General features: G+C 36.7%; 1 protein-coding gene across 2 annotated transcripts; it reads left to right on the top strand.

Annotated features, from left to right (window-relative positions):
• Nucleotides 1–24: 24 nt before the first annotated feature.
• Nucleotides 25–13,890, top strand: gnpat (glyceronephosphate O-acyltransferase). Of its 2 annotated transcripts, none has more exons than XM_054618348.1 (17): nucleotides 25–106; nucleotides 1,254–1,445; nucleotides 2,234–2,410; nucleotides 2,513–2,642; nucleotides 2,926–3,053; nucleotides 3,217–3,292; nucleotides 3,630–3,781; nucleotides 5,383–5,513; nucleotides 5,700–5,938; nucleotides 6,033–6,131; nucleotides 7,593–7,766; nucleotides 7,989–8,068; nucleotides 8,198–8,338; nucleotides 9,055–9,154; nucleotides 9,270–9,363; nucleotides 11,106–11,167; nucleotides 11,268–13,890. In XM_054618348.1, exons 1-17 carry the CDS (start codon nucleotides 83–85, stop codon nucleotides 11,309–11,311), a joined length of 2,043 nt encoding a protein of 680 aa, XP_054474323.1. In that variant the 5' UTR covers nucleotides 25–82; the 3' UTR covers nucleotides 11,312–13,890. The 2 variants fall into 2 exon arrangements, with proteins under 2 accessions (XP_054474323.1, XP_054474322.1); XM_054618347.1 differs by having other exon boundaries at nucleotides 7,590–7,766.
• Nucleotides 13,891–19,826: the final 5,936 nt, after the last annotated feature.

Below are 19,826 nucleotides of genomic sequence, written 5' to 3'. Positions count from 1 at the left end.
AGAGGCAGGACACGTACGGACATCCCTGAACGCACAAGTTCACTGGGTGCAGTGTGTATGCGTTGGTAAATTGTGACAAAGAATGGCATCCAGCGCTGTTTATTCGGTATGTATGCTTCTCTTTGCCTGACATGGGCTAAGCTAACTTGGCTAGTTTTCTGCTGTAGCTCCTTGCGCAGTATTTGACAATACATGATGAAACCGATTTTATACTTATGTAACAAAACAGCATCGAAACAAGCAAAAAAAAAAAAAAGTTTTTGATTTGGCAAGTTTGTGCTTTGCATTTTGACATTGTTCACTGCTGCAATCACTGTTAGACAGCCGTCACTTTACATGTATTTCCTGCTGTATGTCCTGCTGTATGTCCTGCAGGCTGAATGCATTCAGCCTGCAGGACATTTTTGAGTTTCGGTCATCACTCTTTGAGTTTCGGTCATCATGGTTTTAATGCTGCTCTGCACGTGTGAAGGATGACCCACAGTAATAAGTGTTTTTGTTTTTGGTTCGTCACAGTTTAACTGTCACATATTTTGATAGTAGTGGTCCGAGACTGGTGCCCTGAAGTGTGCACCATGTCAATACCGCAGGTCCTTCCTTCCTTCCTGCTGCTGTCAGGCTGCACAACCAACTCTGCTCCCAGCAGACCACATGACCACAAGACCATAATAACATGACAATAGAAACCTGTGCAATACATTGCACATTGCACTGTGCAATAATGGTTAAAAAAGTTAAAAGTAGTTGAAATAGTTGTTGTTTTTTTCTCTGTCTGTAAATATAGTATTTCAGTTATTGTTTTTTCTACTGTTTTTTTTTTTATTGCTTATTTATAATACTTGTTTTATTTATTTTTAATTTTTATTTTATTATTTTTTATTTTATTATTTTATTATTTTTTATTTTATTTTTTATTTTTAGCTTGTCTTCTTCTGCTATGTCTCTTGTGTGCACTTTACTCTGCGCTGTTGTAAATCTGCAAATTTCCCCGCTGCGGGACTAATAAAGGATTATCTTATCTTATCTTATCTTATCTTATCTTGGTCAACCCATAGGGTGTTTCTGTTGTAAGATCTTAAGTGTCAGCTTGAGAGGTGAAATCCAGGACTTTGCATGCACTTATCTTTTTCTAAAAATGCAGAACAACCATTACATTTTTCTTTACTGCCCGGTACTGTGAATTTGTCACCAATATGTTAAAATATTTTATGCTTTCAGTAATGCACAACTTCTAATATTTTTGTTTTTAATAGCATAGAGACCCTATGCTTAAGAAGAGAGATGACTTTGAGGACATTTTGGAGGAAAGGAGGAACTCCAGCGACTTGAGATACGCCCTCAGGTGTTACACTCCGGTTCTCTATAAAGGCGTGGTACCCTGTAAATCCAGCATGCTGAAGATCATGGTGCTTCAGTCTGATCAACTACACTACGTCATCAATCAGGTGAGATAGAGGCAGTCTGACGGTAGGTTGACATGCTGGTTATGCCTGATGGATGTGGTCTCATGATTACACTCAAAAGTTGGCTGTTTGTTAAGAGAAGTTCCTTTTTTATGTTTCTAGTCTTGATTGTACATTTTTGGGATTTAGTGACTTGACTGCTTCATTGTGAGGATTTCTGCATGGACTCATACAGTAAAGAAGAATTAATACACTTATTCTTCTCTTTATACAGTTGAAATGTATTTATTTATGGGCTTACAGCCAATTTCATGAAGTTGTGTTAATGGTAGGTTTAATTATTAAAGCATATTACAGTTAGTACAGATATGAACATTTTCATAACTGATTAACAGAAAGTAGATTCCTAATTTATAACAAACATGGCTATTAGCTATAGCCTTGAAAACTATAATTTTCAAGGCCATTGCAGATACACAGCATATACCAGTTTAATCATTTTGCAATTACTGTTCACGTATCTACAATAACAAATATATATTATATTATTGTATATGTTATTTTTCATATTTTAGGGTCACATTTAATGAGTATTGTTGGAGCGAGCCTGAGATCGAAAATTTGCATTGCCAGCCATCGTTTCTCTATAATTGTTGTGCAGATGACCAAAGAACTTGAAACTGTCAAATTACAAAGTTGTAGAAAGTAGAAAAATAGAACCACGTTCTGGTATTCAGATGTCAAATACATTTATCAAAATCAAATTATTATTAGTTTTTTATTAAGCGGTCTTATTGTTTTAATTTACCGTTTTATTCTGAATGGTCAAGGTTTCCAAAGAGACGGGCAGGGAGACTGATGACGTCAAGGACGAGGCGTCATCCATCTTGGACGAGATGGCTCACTGTCAGCAGCTCAGCACCGTTCGCTTCTTTGCCTTCACACTCAGCAAGGTCTTTAAATCCTTGTTCAGGAACATCTGTGTCAACGAAGAGGGCATCCAGAGGGTGAGAATACACATGTGACACTGAAACACCAAGAACAAAGTGTGAGTGAAAAGATGACACAAACAAACACACACCTCATCTCTTCTCTTATTTTTTCATCAGCTCCAGCAGGCCATCCAGGAGCACCCGGTAGTCCTGTTACCCAGTCACCGCAGTTACATGGACTTCCTGCTGATGTCATACCTCCTGTACACCTACGACCTGTCTCTGCCTGTCATTGCTGCTGGCATGGGTAAGCATGGAAGGAGCAAGAAACACTGAGTAAAAAGCACATAATGTGCAGTATTTGTGGACTCTGTTTGAGAAAGGTGTCAGTTCCACATTACAGCATTTTTAACATATATATACTTCCTAGAGTTCGTGTAAACTGAAGTAAATTAAGTACAAGTATATTTAGTATTTCCATAGTTTAATTCAATTAAATTATGGGCAGAATATCAGAAACACTTGTTAATATAATGCAGTCCAACCCCATCATGATTTGCACATACACCAACAGTTGTTTGTCCCTGCAGACTTCATGGGGATGAAAATTGTTGGGGAGATGCTCCGGATGTCTGGAGCTTTCTTCATTCGGAGGTCATTTGGTGGAGACAAGCTGTATTGGGCTGTCTTCTCGGAGTATGTCAAGACCATGCTCAAGGTGTGGAGAACTTTCTTTCAGCCAAATTTTTGTTTTTCCGTCAAGAAGTGGCCTTTTTTTGTGAGGCTATTCGCATTGCACTAGAACGGTTTTCTTCAAATAGTACACTATGACAGCAACATTTTATCATACTGATTTTTGATGATTTATTTTACATGTTTAGAATGGATATGCACCAGTTGAATTTTTCCTTGAGGGCACCAGAAGCCGGACATCCAAGTCTTTGACTCCAAAGTTGGGTATGGTAAAAGCAACTGTCAACTCTATGAGCTTTACATGGGAATAATACAACTCTAAGTGCAAATGTCACCTGTCAAACATCTGCAGTTGGATGTTTGACGAGACCCAGGTTAGATAGTGTGTGGTTGTTTTTCCTGACAGCACATTTTAAGTTTTATTTATTTATTTTAAGTCAGTCAATGACAGCATCATTATTTTTTAATTCAAATGATCACAGAATATCATATATACATATTTTGGTAAATATTTCCAAATTTCTGTGTTTTAACTGATGAGAAATGCTTTATTCCATATAGTTTTTTTTCCTGTCCCCCTCACCTTTCTGTCCTCTCCCAGGTCTGTTGAATATAGTCTTGGATCCGTTCTTTAAAGGCGAGGTGTTTGATGTTAACTTGGTCCCAGTCAGCATCAGCTATGAAAGGATCTTGGAAGAGACGCTTTATGCCAGAGAGCTGTTGGGTATTCCCAAACCCAAGGAGTCCACTTCAGTGAGTTATTTAAATATCTGTAGCCGGTTGCACAAAAAAAAAAAAACATACGATTTTTTCTTTTCAGTCAGAGTTAATGTTTCCTCAAAGTATAATCCGTTGCACAAAACACCCTTAATTCTTATCCTCAAGGTTTCCTTAAAATGTTCACTTAGGCACTTAAGGTTGGTCTAAATTGCAAATTTCCCCGCTGCGGGACTATCTTAAATCTAATCCCTTAGCACTAGTTAAACTGTTGCACAAAAGGTCTTAGCACCCAAAGTAATGAAAAATAAGCAAAGTATTACTGACTCTTATCTTAACCAAAACATGTGTTACGGAACGTGGTGTGGACCCAAAATGCAGGACGACCAGGAGACGGATACAGTTCTGGCGCTTTATTTAAAGCAGAGAACTCAGCATACAGACAGGCAGGATAAGACTCACAGAAGGAAACAGGCAGGGGATCAGGCAAACAGAAATCAGAGGAAGCGGAGGTTAAACTCGGGGTCGGGGACAGAAGGCTGAGTCGTTGACTGGGGCAAAGGCAAGGCAGGTAAGTCCAGACAGGCAGGGTCGGCAACGGGAAATCAGTCCGGGGGATAACGCTGGAAGGTCTGGCATAATGCGAAGTACGATCTGGCCGTGAGTGTGTGTGTGAGACTGGTGTTTAAATACTGCAGAGTTGATGAGTAGATAGAAGGCAGGTGTGTGGCTTGGAGCAGGTGAGTATGCTTGTGCTGATGAGGTGATTAGGTGAGTGAGGGAAGAGTGTGGTGAGAGAGTGGGAGGGGTGACACACCCACCTCAGAGACACACACACACACACACACAGAGATAACCAAACAAGGGAAAACACATGAAACACAAGGAATAAACAGAGACATGGCCATGGTCATGACAACATGGCCGAGTTTATTGCGATAAATAAAGAAAATAACCAGAAGAGTGTCCATCAGGGAGAACCCAATGGATACGCTTAACGATGAGAGAGTGATTTTACATTATATTAAACTGGCTGTCAATTTTTCTGTCTGACTGTCTACAGTTGGATCACTCTACTTTCCCCAGATGCGCACCTCAAGCTCCTTTGCAATTAATGATTGCTCTACAGTTTTTTGCTACAGGATCTTTCCAGTCAGTAATAGCTGAGGTATTGCATGTTAACTATGTGCCGCGTCGTTCATCAAGTTTCACACGCCCTTATCCATCTGCTGAACACTGGTGAAGTTCCTGTCAATTCAGAAAAGTGTGCAGGGTGATAGACGGGACCCACTTCATGTTCAAGCACCCATACAATATAGAGATCAATTTGTTAACAGAAATTGTGTGCAGTGTGTCGGACATTGTAATCATTTGAAGGGATTCTGTGCTACACCTTTTCAGTAAATCCCTCAGCTAAGAAGAAGATATGCCTCATACTTGAGGAGAAAACTTGAGTTGTTTTGTGCAACCAGCCTATGACTTGCTATAAATGATGAATGGAAAGTGGAAACACAATTGCTATTTATTGTTTTGCAAAACCTGTATAAATCATACTTTGCAGCCTGTACACATGTGCTGAGATGTGGCTCTCTGCACATCACTTAATCTACTTTTCTTGTTCATCTTTCCTTTTGTAGGGTCTGTTCAAAGCCAGAAAGGTCCTCAGTGAAGACTACGGCAGTATCAATGTGTACTTTGGTCAACCTGTGTCTGTTAGAAGTTTAGCCGAGGGCAGAGTTAACCGCGGCCAGTTCAACCTAGTACCAAGGTATGATATCTCAACATTACATTTTGTGTAGTCGAGAGAAAAATAAAGCATCTTATGTTTGCATTGTCCCTCTGTCTTATGCCTACAAAATCTCCCCATTAAAATCTCTGTTAATCTATCACAACTTTTGTTTTCCCTTTTCATGGTACTAAAAAACATGGATTAACTGTAAGATTTCCATTCAAGACACATCCCCAGGAGGCACGGTGAGGACATCCACAGCTTTGTGAGTGACTCTGCCTATAAGCTGGTGCGGGCCCAGGAGGAGAACATGGTCCTGAAGCCGTGGGTCATTCTCGCCTCCCTGCTGCTCCAGAACCAGGCGGCGGGGCAGAAACAGGGGATAGCACTGGACGAGCTGACTGCACAGGCCGTGTGGCTCAGAGACCTGTCCCGGCAGTACGGAGCCTTCCTCCACTGGCCCGGTACATAGTGAGCCCGATACTTAAGTGTTCGCAATCATACTGCTGGCTCTCTGCGTGCTCAAGTGGGTTATTCCAATTTTTCTCTCCTTTTTAGAACACATTCCTCCATCAGAAGTAGTTTCCTCCAGTCTTTCCCTGCATCGAGGTCTAGTGAGGATCTGTGAGGGAAAAGTCCAGCTGGCAGTGGAACAAGGTATGTGTTTGTTTGTTTGTTTGTGTTTCTTGCTTTGATTTCTGTTTTTCATTCAATGTTTATCATTCTTATTTTATGTAACATCAGGGTACCTCTACAAAATGAGGTTACAGAGTACATTTTAGACATCTAATCCTTTAAATAATAATAATAAAACGCATAATAAAACAAATAATAATAATAACACTTTATTTGTATATCACATTTCATACAAAAATGCAGCAGAACGAGGTTTAGAATAACCCAAAAAATAGACATAAAATGAACATAAAAACAGAGAAAATAAGATGTAAAATAAAGTACACTTTAAAGTGAAATAAGATGAAATAGAATACATTGAATGCATAACACAAGATTGAAATTATACCAACCAAATGGTAATGATAATATTAAAATCAGTACCCATATTTGCGGCATGCACATATCGATAAACACTGCAGCAACATCACAAAGGTCTCCATTATCTTCTACTCTGTTCTTTTTTCTACATCAGTGGTGGAGATTTGAATTTTTAAGACAAATATTTCGTCTTGAGTGGACTATAAATAAACACAACAGAACTTACTTTACCCAACGGACACACTCATCATTTGTCTCGATTGCACTGAATAAGCATTTTTCAGCTATCTCAAAACGCCTTCCATAACACAGATTTACATACAGAGCAAACTCCCTGAGATCATAGACTGATACTTTAAATTCTGTGTGCTTGAAAAAAGTTAAGCTGTCCTTGAGTGTTCTAAAATTCTCATTAAATAGAGGCAACTCAAATCTATGAATCTTTTGCTAAATGTTCTGTATTTGGCAGTTAACTGCATCATTTATAATGTCTATATCAGTCAGGGAAAATTCCTCAGTCACTGTGGCTGAAAGGCAAGCACATTTAAATTGGATTACTTTTTGAAAGACATTCTTTCCACAATAAAATGCTTATTTCATGTAAATGGCTACATTCAGAAATACTGAGAGAAAGTCAAGTCATCCACAAGACAGCCTGTAGAATAGATACAAAATTGTTAAAGGTGGCTTTAATACAATTTAAACTTCTTTACTTTAAGTGGCTTTGAAAAACATACTAACCCATTATGACTAACCCATGGGTGAAAAGAAACAAAAAATAAATAAATAATCCACAGTGATGTGAAACGATTGAGCAAATGCAAGGTTAAACACTGAACTTTAACCCTGTAATTTATCATTATAATCACTATATAAACAGTAAATAAATGGTTTACAACAATCTATGATGTAGTTGTAAGCAGATATAAGAACAATTCTTAGTTTAATGTACACTATTAGTCAACAAGTATATCATTACAACTGTGTTTTACTATGTTGTAATTCATTTATTACATTTTTATATTCCTCTTCTTAATACTATATAGGTTAAAATGAAGTGTTACAATTGCATGAAATGATAAAAACAACAATTTTCTGACTTTGAACTTTGTACTGAAGAAGTTGGACCAGTGGTGCCAGCGGAGCCTCGCAGTACCGTCACTCCGGAAGAGAAGCTCTTGAGCCAGGCGGTCATCGTGCTCTCCTGCGCCTCCTACAGGAACCAGGCGCTGCACGTCTTTCTCCGGCCGGCTCTGCTGGCCTCAGCCATCCACACTGCCTCCTCCAACCAGAAACGTGAGACTGACACACACACTCTTTGCCTGTTTAGAAACGCTGCAAACTACAAATGTCATTGTTTTATTGTTATATTGTTCCACTCTAGAAAATCTACAACATAAAGTTTATTTTTGTGCTTTTTAAGGACTTTTTGTACATCAACCTATGTTAGTTTAACACAAAATGAGTCATATGATATTGGCTGGTTCCCCTGCATGTTGATCATTATGTGTTTTACAGAGGAGGTCTTCAACAGTTTCAGCTTCCTAAGAAACATGTTTTCCAATGAGTTCATCCTCTGTCCTGGAGCTACAGTAGAGGTAAGGAGCAACATTTAGATTATGATGTGCTTGAAATAAACGTCGGCTAAATAAAGAAAAGTGAATGAGTTTGTTGTAAATAAATGATAGTGTAGCCATAGCTTTCATATGTCACTCTGTGCTCTGCAGGACTTTGAGGAGGCCTGTTACCTGCTGGGGAAGACCGGAGCTCTGCAGGTTACCCAGCAGGAGGTTCTGGTAACGGAAAGAGGACACAGAACACTGGCCTTTCTCATCAGTATGCTGGATCCCTTCTTACAAGGATACCAGGTGAGGGAGACACATAGAGATTGGTTGTGTTACATGTTTTGTATGCAGAAGGGTAGTTTTGTATATAATACCCAGTTAAAGAAAAAGCATAGAGTATCTGTACACTGAATTAAAACCTCTAAACTTTTAGAATGTCTATATTCTATATACTATTAGATTTGGATATGCAATGTTTCAACTAGTGATTACATTTTATCAGGTCTGACAAAGAACAGAAAGTTGAATTGTCCTTATTTCATATTTTTTTTACAGCTCAGTTGCTGTTTCTAATTAGCATCAAATATAGACAAAGTTCAATGAGTTGATACGATATCTTTGACGCATATGTAAACTTTAAAAAAAATTTAGTGCAAGATTTGTGAAACTAACAAAGAATTTCTAAGTATTTCTTATATCGTGTATCAACGGCATATCAGACTGAATGTGTACCCTGAATATTGTTTATTTTCCAACTATCCTTTTCTGCCCACTTGATATATTTATATCCATACATGGACTTGAACTTAATTCCACAGAGCATTTCATTTTTCATATTGCAGATACATGCATAGTCAGTATGTACACAAGTTAAAGCATATGCAAACATTCTGCTTGTTTTCATTAACGACCAGAGTCGTTGAAGAAAGTGTGTGTTTGTGTTACACTTCAGATGTCCTCTAGAGGATGCTGATAACACATTATCAGTGAGCTGTGTGTGTGTGTCTGTGTTGTTTCAGGTGGTGTGCCGGTTTCTGTGTGAAGAGGCCACTGAGACTCTGACAGAAAAACAGTTTATTCCTGCTGTCCGGAAATTCATCATCAAACATCTTCTAGCAGGTTTTTTCTCCTTAAAAGTTTCTCAAATCATTCTTGCCAGTATTTATTTATTTATTGTACCTCGGCCCTCTACAAAATATACTTATTGCGTGTTGTAAATGTGTGTGTTATCCAGGTAGACTCAGGTATGCAGAAGTGTTGTCGTCTGACCTCCAGAAAAACTCTCTGGCGGCTTTTCTAAGACTTGGAGCTGTACAGAAAATTAAAGGGTATGTTGGTTTTGATCATCGTTGTGTCCCTGGTTTGTCTGCTGAGAAAACATTCAAGTTAAAGATACAACACTTTAATGACAGTTATACAGCATATTAATGAGGGAAGACCTTTTTCTAGAAACTACGTGAACTATCTGAATTTAATATCACACAAGGTTTGATAGCTTTTAGCTCTATTATTGGTTTTATGTGTGTGATCATAGTGGTCATTGTGGTGGAAATGTAATTTATTAATTTCCCTGTGAACAATAAATGTCATGAGAAAACTCTCAAATGTCTTTAAATATTTTAATGAACAAAAACTTTGAATAATTCAGCTGAATGGTCAGAGCTCCTTCCCCACGGATGGTTCAGAGCTCTTACAATGGTTCCAGATTATAACAGAGTGTATATATATATATATATATGTTTCACACAAACTGAACAACTTCTTCCAGCTGCACATTATACACATTATTACAGGCACTCTCCGATAGCTAAGTTCTCAAGGCCGAGCCCAGGCCATGGTAGGTTTTGTTGTGTCTGCTTCGGTGAGAAGACGTTGGTTGTGAGCTCACAAAACCGTCAGTCAGTCAGATTACAGCAAGTCAGACGTAAAATACAGTAGAATAATTTAAACAAAAGGCATTGATAAACATCAGTGGGCATAATAGTTAAATGATGGTTGAGGGAGTCTGTAACCATAACTGTACAATAGCGGGATTTAAGGGGCCCTGGATTATTTACATGATATTATTATATGTGTATTATTAACATGTAATATATGAATTTTTCATTTCACGGTTATTGTCAATACCGGTATATTGCAACACCCCAACATGAAGGTTCCAAGTTTGAGGTGATTTGTTGATGTATCTTTAGCTTTTGTTAGTAGATAGTATTTCATTCATTGGTCATGAAGATTGAGTTGCATTTCTTTTGCTACATTTGGGTAAATTCAATAAAATCCGAACATCATAAAACACCCTTCAAAGATTTTTTAATATTTCATTTATTGTCATCATACAATACTGTGTTGGACAACAAATTGCTGTTGTAGCCCATTTTGCTACTCAAGAAAACATGACAATCCAAACAAAAACAGTAGTGCATTCATGTAGTGCATTTTTGGATTATGCATCAGAGGAAAGGTAAACAGCAGCATCTAAGGAATGCTCTGGGCAATATGGGTGACATTTTAACATGACAGAATTTGAAATCAGGGGAACTCAGTCCATCCATTTTGACTGTTTGAGCACCAAGCTTCATTGACTTTGTAACATCATTTCATAATAATTATATATGATTTTCTTTGTATATATTAAGGCACTGATAGACACACATACACAACAACAACAACAACATCAGCGCACATTTCCCTAGTCTTCCACAAACACACACACAGTGGAAGGGTTCTTAGTTTCTGCTTTTGTCTTGATTTTATGAATTTTACTCATTTTCTTTATAATCATTACTTGAGATAGACAGGGCAAGAGAGACAGACAGACAGAGAGACAGGCAGACAGAGACAGTCAGAGAGACAATGTAAAGAACAAATAAGCAGCAAGCAGAAAGTAAAACAATTTTTTTTGACTTATGGCATTCAGTCATAAAGATAGTTTGGGTTTTATTTACTCTGGATAATCAACAAAAAACACTGGTACATTTTGTCTGGAACTAATTTTCAAACTAAATAATTGTCCCCATGAACTAAAACTTGATTTTGTACGGAAAATAACCATTCAATGTTTTTACTCCAGTGTGGATCCGGTGACGTTAAAGGTCAACAAGGTGATGGTGAACTCATTGGAAGACACTCTAGGTAAGAAACAAGCTGTCCGTTGTGCACCCAGCAGGAATTAAGTGTTTTCTTTCCTTACAAGGAACTTTAAAAGAAATCTCAAATGTGTCTCATTGTCTAGGTGGAAAACTGCCCACTCAGAAGGCTGTGGTCGCTCGCCTCTAATTCACCGACCTCGTTAGCCAAAAGGGGATGAGGACTGTCGATAATTTTTACCGGCATCCAATGATGTCTCAGCTTTTCTTCAGCCAAACAAAGGAATTGCCATCTGGTGACAGCTTAATTTATTTTCTCTTTTCAATATGCCCTTTTGCTCTCTCTCTCTTCTCTCTCTGTTCTTTCTATTAAAAAAAGCTTTTATATATGTTAATAAAGCCAGATGATGAGTTCAGCCTGCAAAGGTTTATTTGCAAGCTCTTTGCATCATTTTGAAAAGCTGACCTTTTGCTATGAGCAGCCTTGTGAAAGCTTTTCAATGTGCCAACTCCACTCAGGATAGTGGCCATTCTCCGTTAATGCATTTGATGAATATCCTCTAACACTCAGTGTGGCTTTTCTTTGTGTTCTTCTTTTTCATGTCTGTTTGTTTATTAGCTGTTAGACATGTCTCTCTTATTTTGAGCACTTTAATGAATTTATTCATGCTATGTGGTGTGGACCTATATATTAACACTCTTTTGAGATACTGCTTTCTTTTTTTTTGTGGAACAAAAGTTACTTAAAAGTGGTTGATTTGAAGATTTGGTTGGTTACATGATTTGGCTTATTGTTAAAAACCTTTTCTTTTGCACAGTTTGAACGAAAGAGTTTATATATTTGAGTTGAACTTCCCACTGACCCAATGCCTACTTCAAGAATAGCTTATTCAAGGTGTCATTGTTGGATTTAAAGCCCCCCTCAGGTCTTTTGCCAACACTCAGAGCTACATTCATCTTTGTTTACACAGTGGAAGTAATGCTACAAGCACAATACCAGTGTTGCATAGTTGCCAAACTCCATATAAAATTGCCTTTAGTTATTCTGAAGCACTAGCAGCTACACCAAAGGAACAAGTTTTAAGTTTTTGTTCACTGTAGCAGATCATTTATATATTTTCTCATGATCTCAAGTCTAGAATAGTTAGTGATTTGAAGTCAGAATATATAAAAGTTTATTTATATTCAAAGGGATTTACACTTGATGTGTTTTTTTTACAGTTGAAGGGAGGAAAGCCAAAATAAGTAAAACATGAGCATTAGCTGAAAGAAAGAAACTCAGAGCAACAAAAGTAGCAGACCAATGGGTGAAATACTTAGGTTGACCTAGTTAACAGACATGTTTTCAAATCAGATTAGTTTTAAATAATTTTAGTTTTGGAGCTATTTATTTTGTGATTAACGTTTTCTTTAAATCTTAAATTCCAGTGCTGGCAACAGATTTAGGGTTTTACAGAAATTGGCAGAGCAGCTTTTAGACAGAATAAATTCTTAGTTGAGTTAAACTTTGTGGTATAACCAAACAGCAACAGGTATTCGGACACTTAACTTGCACTGTGACCAGACAAGAACATAGGTTTAATTTGATTCCTTGGGTATTGCTTGAAATGTTTGTTTAATAGTTGCCAATACGCTACAAAAAACTTTTTTTCTCTCTCTTTTAAAGGGCCTATCTATTAGCAGACATGGAATACAATTTTCATAACTATGTTTTCTTGATTGTATAGTCACCTAAAAACTAAGAATGTGTTTCTGTTAGCTCAAAATGAGCCATTTTATGCTACACAGGGAGCGGGTCCTCTTCAGAGTACGCCATGTTACGCTGCCATGTTTCTACGGTAGCCCATAACGGACAAATCAAACTCCAGAGAGGGTCTTTGGCATATTTATGTTACCTCAAGGCATTACATTACATTACATTACAGTCATTTAGCAGACGCTTTTATCCAAAGCGACTTACAGGAAGTGTATTCAACATAGGTATTCAAGAGAACTACTAGTCACCAGAAGTCATAAGTGCATCTCCTTTCTTAAACAAGCATCTAAAAGAGTTAAGGCCACAGTAGTTTGTTGTACAGCTGCCGCTGCCGTCTTGCTTCTGTTGTTCCTTAAGTAGTGTTGTTATAGTAAGGATGGTTTCTGAGCGCGGCCAATGGCATTCCCGCGGCTTTGTACTCAGCAACTCACGTTATCTCAGCGGCCGTAATTTGAGCAAAAAACATTCTAATTTAAAACAGTAAATGTCTTATTCCATGCCAACTTTCAGAACCTGACACTAGTCTTAGCTTTCTGAAGGACTGTAGTAGACTTCAGTAGTTTCAAACAAATTGTCAATAAACAGGTTTTGAAATAAAGGGGCATCACCTGTTTGCTTGACTGATATCAAATGCTCATGACTTGAAACCAGCCTATAAGAACTCAACAATAATATAATTGCCACCTCAAACTTCTTTAATCGCCAAATTTGCCAGACACAAAATTTGTACGTTTTGAAGCTTGACACACTTCAACTCACTGAAGTTAACCAACTACTAAGCATCTCTTCATCTAACAAACATTTGTTGAATAACAATCTGCCTGTCAAAACTTGTCACCCAAAGTCTACAGTGCAAGTGTTTTGTTTTTTTTCACTTACGGCTTTTGTACTGTATAATGTCTAAATGTTTGACTCCTTTGTGCGTGTGTGTGTGTGTACACATGTTTACATGTGTATGTGTTGGGTGAGGCTTTTTAGTACAAACTGTACAGGCAGAAAACGAGCATGTTAATAAAGCGTTTTGAAATACAAATTCCAGCCCAGATTGCGTCTCTTCTGTAGATAAACTGAAGTCAAGTTGCTCAGATTGATTAAAAGTCACTCCACCATTCTATCACATCCAGTGCTTGTTTGATAGTCAAACCTCTTGTGACAGGCGGCTCAGAGAAACAGTTTGATCTTAATGGATTAAAACATGATGTGATCATATTCAATAATGCTGTGTGTTTACTCAAATTAACAGAGAAAATCTGAGTTTTATAAACTATGAGCAAGAATTTGCACCTGGTCATGGATTTGGTTCCTAGTTTAGCAACCACTTTTTGTGCATTATCTGTTGCCAATTGATTCCAATCTAAAACCACTGATAAATAAGTGGTGGAAGAAAAATTCACGTCCTTTACTTAAGTAAAAATAATAATACTACCCTGTGAAAGTCCTGCATTCTAAACCTTTATCTAAAACTACCTACATGAAGTAAGTATTTTCAGCAAAATATACTTAAATTTAAATTTATAGTACTTGTTTTCATACTAAAATGTTCCATGTCTGTGTTTTATATGATGTTTATGGATCAATTTTGTATTGTGTTGCATTTTAAGGCTGTAGATGTTTAAGCTTGTGTTAATTTTACCTCCAACTCTTTATGAGCTCAGAAAAACAGCCGGCTTTGTGACGATGCATTTTCCAGCTGATTCAAGAGTTTATTTAGCTCAAGAAGTTGGGGAATTTCTCAGCATATAAAGGAACAATTAACCATTTAGTTTATCAAAAACATTCAAAGTCAACACATCTGGATCTATAGTACAATATTTGCCTCTGAGATAGGGAAGTATAAGTAGAAAGTAACATAAAAAGGAAAGAGCATTTTACTAAAATTTGTATGCAAGTACAGCAGTTGAGTTACTTAGTTTAATTATATTTCACTACTGCACATAATTGATAATGTAGCATGAAGGACCTAATTTAGCATCTTTCACATACAGTAGAGTTGGTGAGAAATCCCTACATATTACCCACCTCTAGGTGTCAGACTTGCCTCTCTATGAGCCATTTGTTCATGGCAGGTTGTTGATGTGTACACACACACACACACACACACACACACACACACACACACACACACACACACACACACACACACACACACGCACACACAAATCACAGCAGCATTTTTCATCATGTTTTGTGGCTCTGTTGCTGAGTAAGAGACTGCTGCCAGCAAATCCCCCACTTTCCATCCATATTGCCCTTTCTCTCACACTCACTCAGTCTCTGACAAATTATAGTTTCATCTAAAGTTGCCATACCAAATTGCTTATATACACACTCCAGTCCATCCATCCATCCATCCATTTATTTCCTCCTCCTTCTTTTATCTTTCACTCCATCCATATCCGTCTCCCCTCTGGTGGTGTATAATAGTGTCAGCCACAGCCATATCAGCATTTTATCTGCTACATTATGACAAGCTGTTTGGAGGAGGGGGCACATGCACACGCACATGCACTCCCATACACACATACAGGAGAGCAACACTGTAATAATCTACTTTCTGACCCATGGCAGCCGCTGGGAAACCAAGGCAGCGGACAGGAGTGCATTGTATTTAGTTTTGTTCCTTTAAATCTAGTCGGTGTTATTGCTTTACTTTGTTTGTGTGTGAGTGTGTATAGGCGTGACTGAGTGCTCTGGTGTTGTGCCCAGAGGGGTTTGTGGAGGTCTATATGTTGGGAATTGATTGAAAGAGAAAGGGACCCTGGTGTATAATGTTTCAGCAGTTAACCTTAGGTAATGGTAGGTTGATGGATTCAGCTCATTTGCTGCAGCAGATCCTGTTTATCAGCGCTGTGCTGGAGGCTGAGACATTTACATACAGGAGGGGGAGGCAGCACTCAAACCTCAAATGTGGGGCCTGGCAGGGATCCCTGTGGAGAGTCCAGGAGATCCCAATTACTATATTGAAAGGTTTTTTTCAATCAAACCAGATATAGAAAGGCTACCGGCTGAGCTATTCTCAGTATTCTCCCCTCAAACCACTCATCTCATTCTTTATCGACAAGTTAGTCGTAGGTAAAAACTCTTCAAACCTCAGGAATCAAATATCATTCATAAATTACGCAGGAATTTAAAAGTGAGTCCCAGCAGTTTAAAGCAAATTAGACTTTCTATCCAACAAAAAAATCTGCTCAGCATTTGTGTTTTTTTCTTGTGGTTTTCCTCAGGTGTACTGGTCAATGAAGTTCTCACTTTGTTTTATTGCTTCTTTAACCACATCCTCTTTAATGGTGAGAAATGCTGCAGCCATGGGGACAATTTGAAGCCTCATAATGTTCCATGAGATGACTATTATTCCTTGTAATGGTTATTTTATGTAGAAAAAGCAGCAATTATCATCTCTGCATATTGTTTTCTTTGTGCTGGTGAAGAGTTATGTTGTGTGGCATGAAGGGACGAGACTTGTCTGAGTGTTTACATTTCCTACTACTTTAAACACTATATCCAATAGAATTCAGAGGTAAATGTAGATTTTCTCCACTACAATACCTAGTAGTATTACTTTAAAATAGAATGTATTGATAAGGATTTAAGTTTTTAACCTTTTGGCTTGTGACCTCATACAAGAATCAGTGTCTAGTTTGGGCTTCTTCAGATGGTCCACCAAAGGGACATTTCTCCTCAAACTCCTCCAATGGTTTCATTTTAAATAACTGTTTGAAGCACAACGAGATAAAATGATCAGATATTTTGTGAAAAAAAGAGCTAAGATTGTAGAAAAGTCAAAACAAATGAATAAGAGTACATTTATTTTCTATGATTTAAGTGCTGATAATACGTCTGAATTTTTAATTGAGTATAATTTTATTAACTAACTTTTACTTGTAAAGCAACATTTGGACATTGTGGTATGGTACTTTGACTTGAGTAATGGAGCTCAAAACTTCTTTCAATAGGGAACAACTCACACACTGACAGAAATACAGTCCACTTCTGAGATTTCTAACATCAAAAGTTTTTGGAACAGGTGGGTGTTTTTTAGAATGACTGGAGAATCTTTTTTTTTTTTTTTACGGCACACCTTAAAGCATCAAAATTAAGCATTATTAAAATGCATCTGCCAACAACATTGGTGTATAATTTATGTGCATATTCAATACACTCTGGATAAGATCAGCTGTCTCGCTCTGGTCACAAATGAAATATGTTTTAAGTGATATAATTATAGTATTCTTATTCACCAAATATTGTTAATGTATTCCTCTTTTCTATTCTATAATACATCAAAAATAAGCTCTTCTAAAATCAGCAATTAGTGCTGACTGAAAACATTTGCATTTTTAACTATGTTTGCATAATGCAGACATGCATGGTCTAATATTCTATGCTAATGTCTGCAATTAGCCAGAATTTGATTTCCCGTTCTGAACAACACATTTGCTTTAAACTTTAACACCACACATACACGTAGGAACATGCAACATGCATACATCTGCACATAAGAGTGCTCCTTGTGCATACACATAATCACACACGCACATACTCACAACTATTCCTCTCAGTCTCTGTGGTAGTCCACGAGCTGCCAGTTTTTGACAGCAAGATAAATATTAATCATCTGATGGATGTTGCAGTGAAGTGAAAGCTCAAGGAAGATTGACTAAAATCCAATAGAATCTAATTGAAGTGGCATGACAGTGGCACGCGTACACACGCACACACATATATATCTATATATAAATATATAAATGCACTGTGTACAAACGGAAACGGCATAATTTGTTAAAAGAATAGTTTGGGAAATACTCAAATTCACTTTTCTGGCCAAGACTTAGAGGGGAACACTGCTAAAACTCTTATATCTATATGCTAACGATGAACCCAGGGCCAGCAGGCAATTATCTTAGCTTAGCATAAAGCGTGGATGTCACTGCCAAGAGTCTAAATTTATCTCCTCCCTTTGACCAATTTTGAAGGTTCATATAACATAACACAAAATACAAGTTATTCATGGCTATTAACGCGGCATTTGGGGAAAGCAACAGCTAAAAGAACAGATTCAGTTTTTTGTAATCCATCTATTTTAAGAACATTTTATTAATTTAAGAGTTGTGACGCTAAGAGATTAAATTACTTCCCCTGATCTTTGTAAACCAGAAAAGAGTGCAGCCACAATGAGCTGCCATTAAACACCTTATTTAGTAGTCTCACATTTCTATTAAGGTTTATGGTTTAATGCACTGCAATGTTCTCTATTAACGTAAAAACAGTAAAAATAAGAATTATATTAACAAGTCCTCTTGAACTTATTATCTGTAACTATATTAATAAGAGTTTTCTCAAATAAATTAATTTGCCTCCTATTTTACTGAAAAAAAAACAAGAAAAGCTGTTACAGTGAACAATAAAATCATCCAATAAAATACATAACTGAATAAAATTCAGCCTGACATACGGTATATGAATACATTGTGATACATCCCACAAGACGTATTGCTGATATTTCACTCTGTATTTGGAGTTAAAATCCAATACAGCACCTGCTAGCTTATACACATGAGGTGGGGAAGTCAATAAAAAATATCTTGTTAAGCTGCATTTCCCAGCAAACATCCTGTCTGCTAACAAACTGTAGCGAAGAATGAGAAACAAAACCCAAAGCCAAATGAACATTGTAAAAAATAACAACATATAATTTATAGTATGCCACAAATAGTGATTAAAAAAATCTGTCATAATCATAGTATAATAGTATGCCGTAAAAAGTAATTAAAAAAGAATCGCTTAGTACGCCATAAATATGTCATAGTAAAAAAAGAGCATGGAAAACATGCCACAAAGATGTCAAAAATGTCATCAAAAAGTGATAGTATAGTGTTATAAAATATTTAATAAAGAATAATCGATGAGCAGATCATGAAAAATGTCATTGGATTGTAATACATTAACAATGTCATTAAGAAATCATAGTACAGTATATCAAAAACAATGTCATGAAAAAACATTTTTTTATATAAAGTTTGCCATAAATAATTAATAAAAACTGTCATAGTATAATATGTAATGATATATTTCATGAAAAATATAACATGCAATATTCCCCCCAAAAATAATAAAATAATTTTAAAAGGGATAGGATAATATGCCTTGAAAAAGTCATGCAAAAGTCACAGGATAGGATTTATAACATTTTCATAAAGAAGTCATAGTATAGTCTGTCATAAAAAATAAATAAAAGTATAGAATGTTATAGAAATTTGATAAAAAAAATCATAGTGTAGTATTCTATACAAAAACTCTATATAGTTTTAATGAATATTAAAGTATTTTATATAAAATAAAGTCCCTCCATTCCACTTTCTTTCCCTGTGTCTCTTTCCTTGCTGGCTCTTCGTTGTCTTGCAGAGATGCGGGACCTCAGCTTCAAGAACCACACCTTAGCCCAGTTGGGTTGCTGATTAACAAGCTCAATACTTTCCAATGGAGTTCCTCTCTCTTACTCTCACGCTGGTGCGGCTGCTGTGGTTTTTTTTTTTAAACACATCCACACATGCTCACAGGACTTATGTCTCATAACATTGTTGTTTTGTTACATATTCTATGTAAATAAATATTCTTATTTAATGAAAGATGTATATGAAACATTTAAAAAAGTCAAAGTAAAGTATTTCACAAAAATGAAAAAAGGTCACATTATAGTTTGCCACAAAAAAAATCATTATAAAAGTCAATGAAATCATAGTATGGTATGCCATAAAAATTCATAAAAATGTTTAATAATTTTATATCATGGAATCGTAATAAAACATTCGTCAAAAAGAATCATAGTATTTTATATCACATAAAATATAAAAAAGAACCTAATTCATAACAATTTATAAAAAGATATCACAGTACAGTATGTCATAATAAAATTACATTAAGTAACAGAATAGTGACAATAAAAAAAGCC

The sequence above is a fragment of the Anoplopoma fimbria genome, chromosome 18 (assembly GCF_027596085.1).
Source record: "Anoplopoma fimbria isolate UVic2021 breed Golden Eagle Sablefish chromosome 18, Afim_UVic_2022, whole genome shotgun sequence".
Taxonomy (NCBI): Eukaryota; Metazoa; Chordata; class Actinopteri; order Perciformes; family Anoplopomatidae; genus Anoplopoma; species Anoplopoma fimbria.
This window is presented reverse-complemented; position numbering and strand designations above follow the sequence as displayed.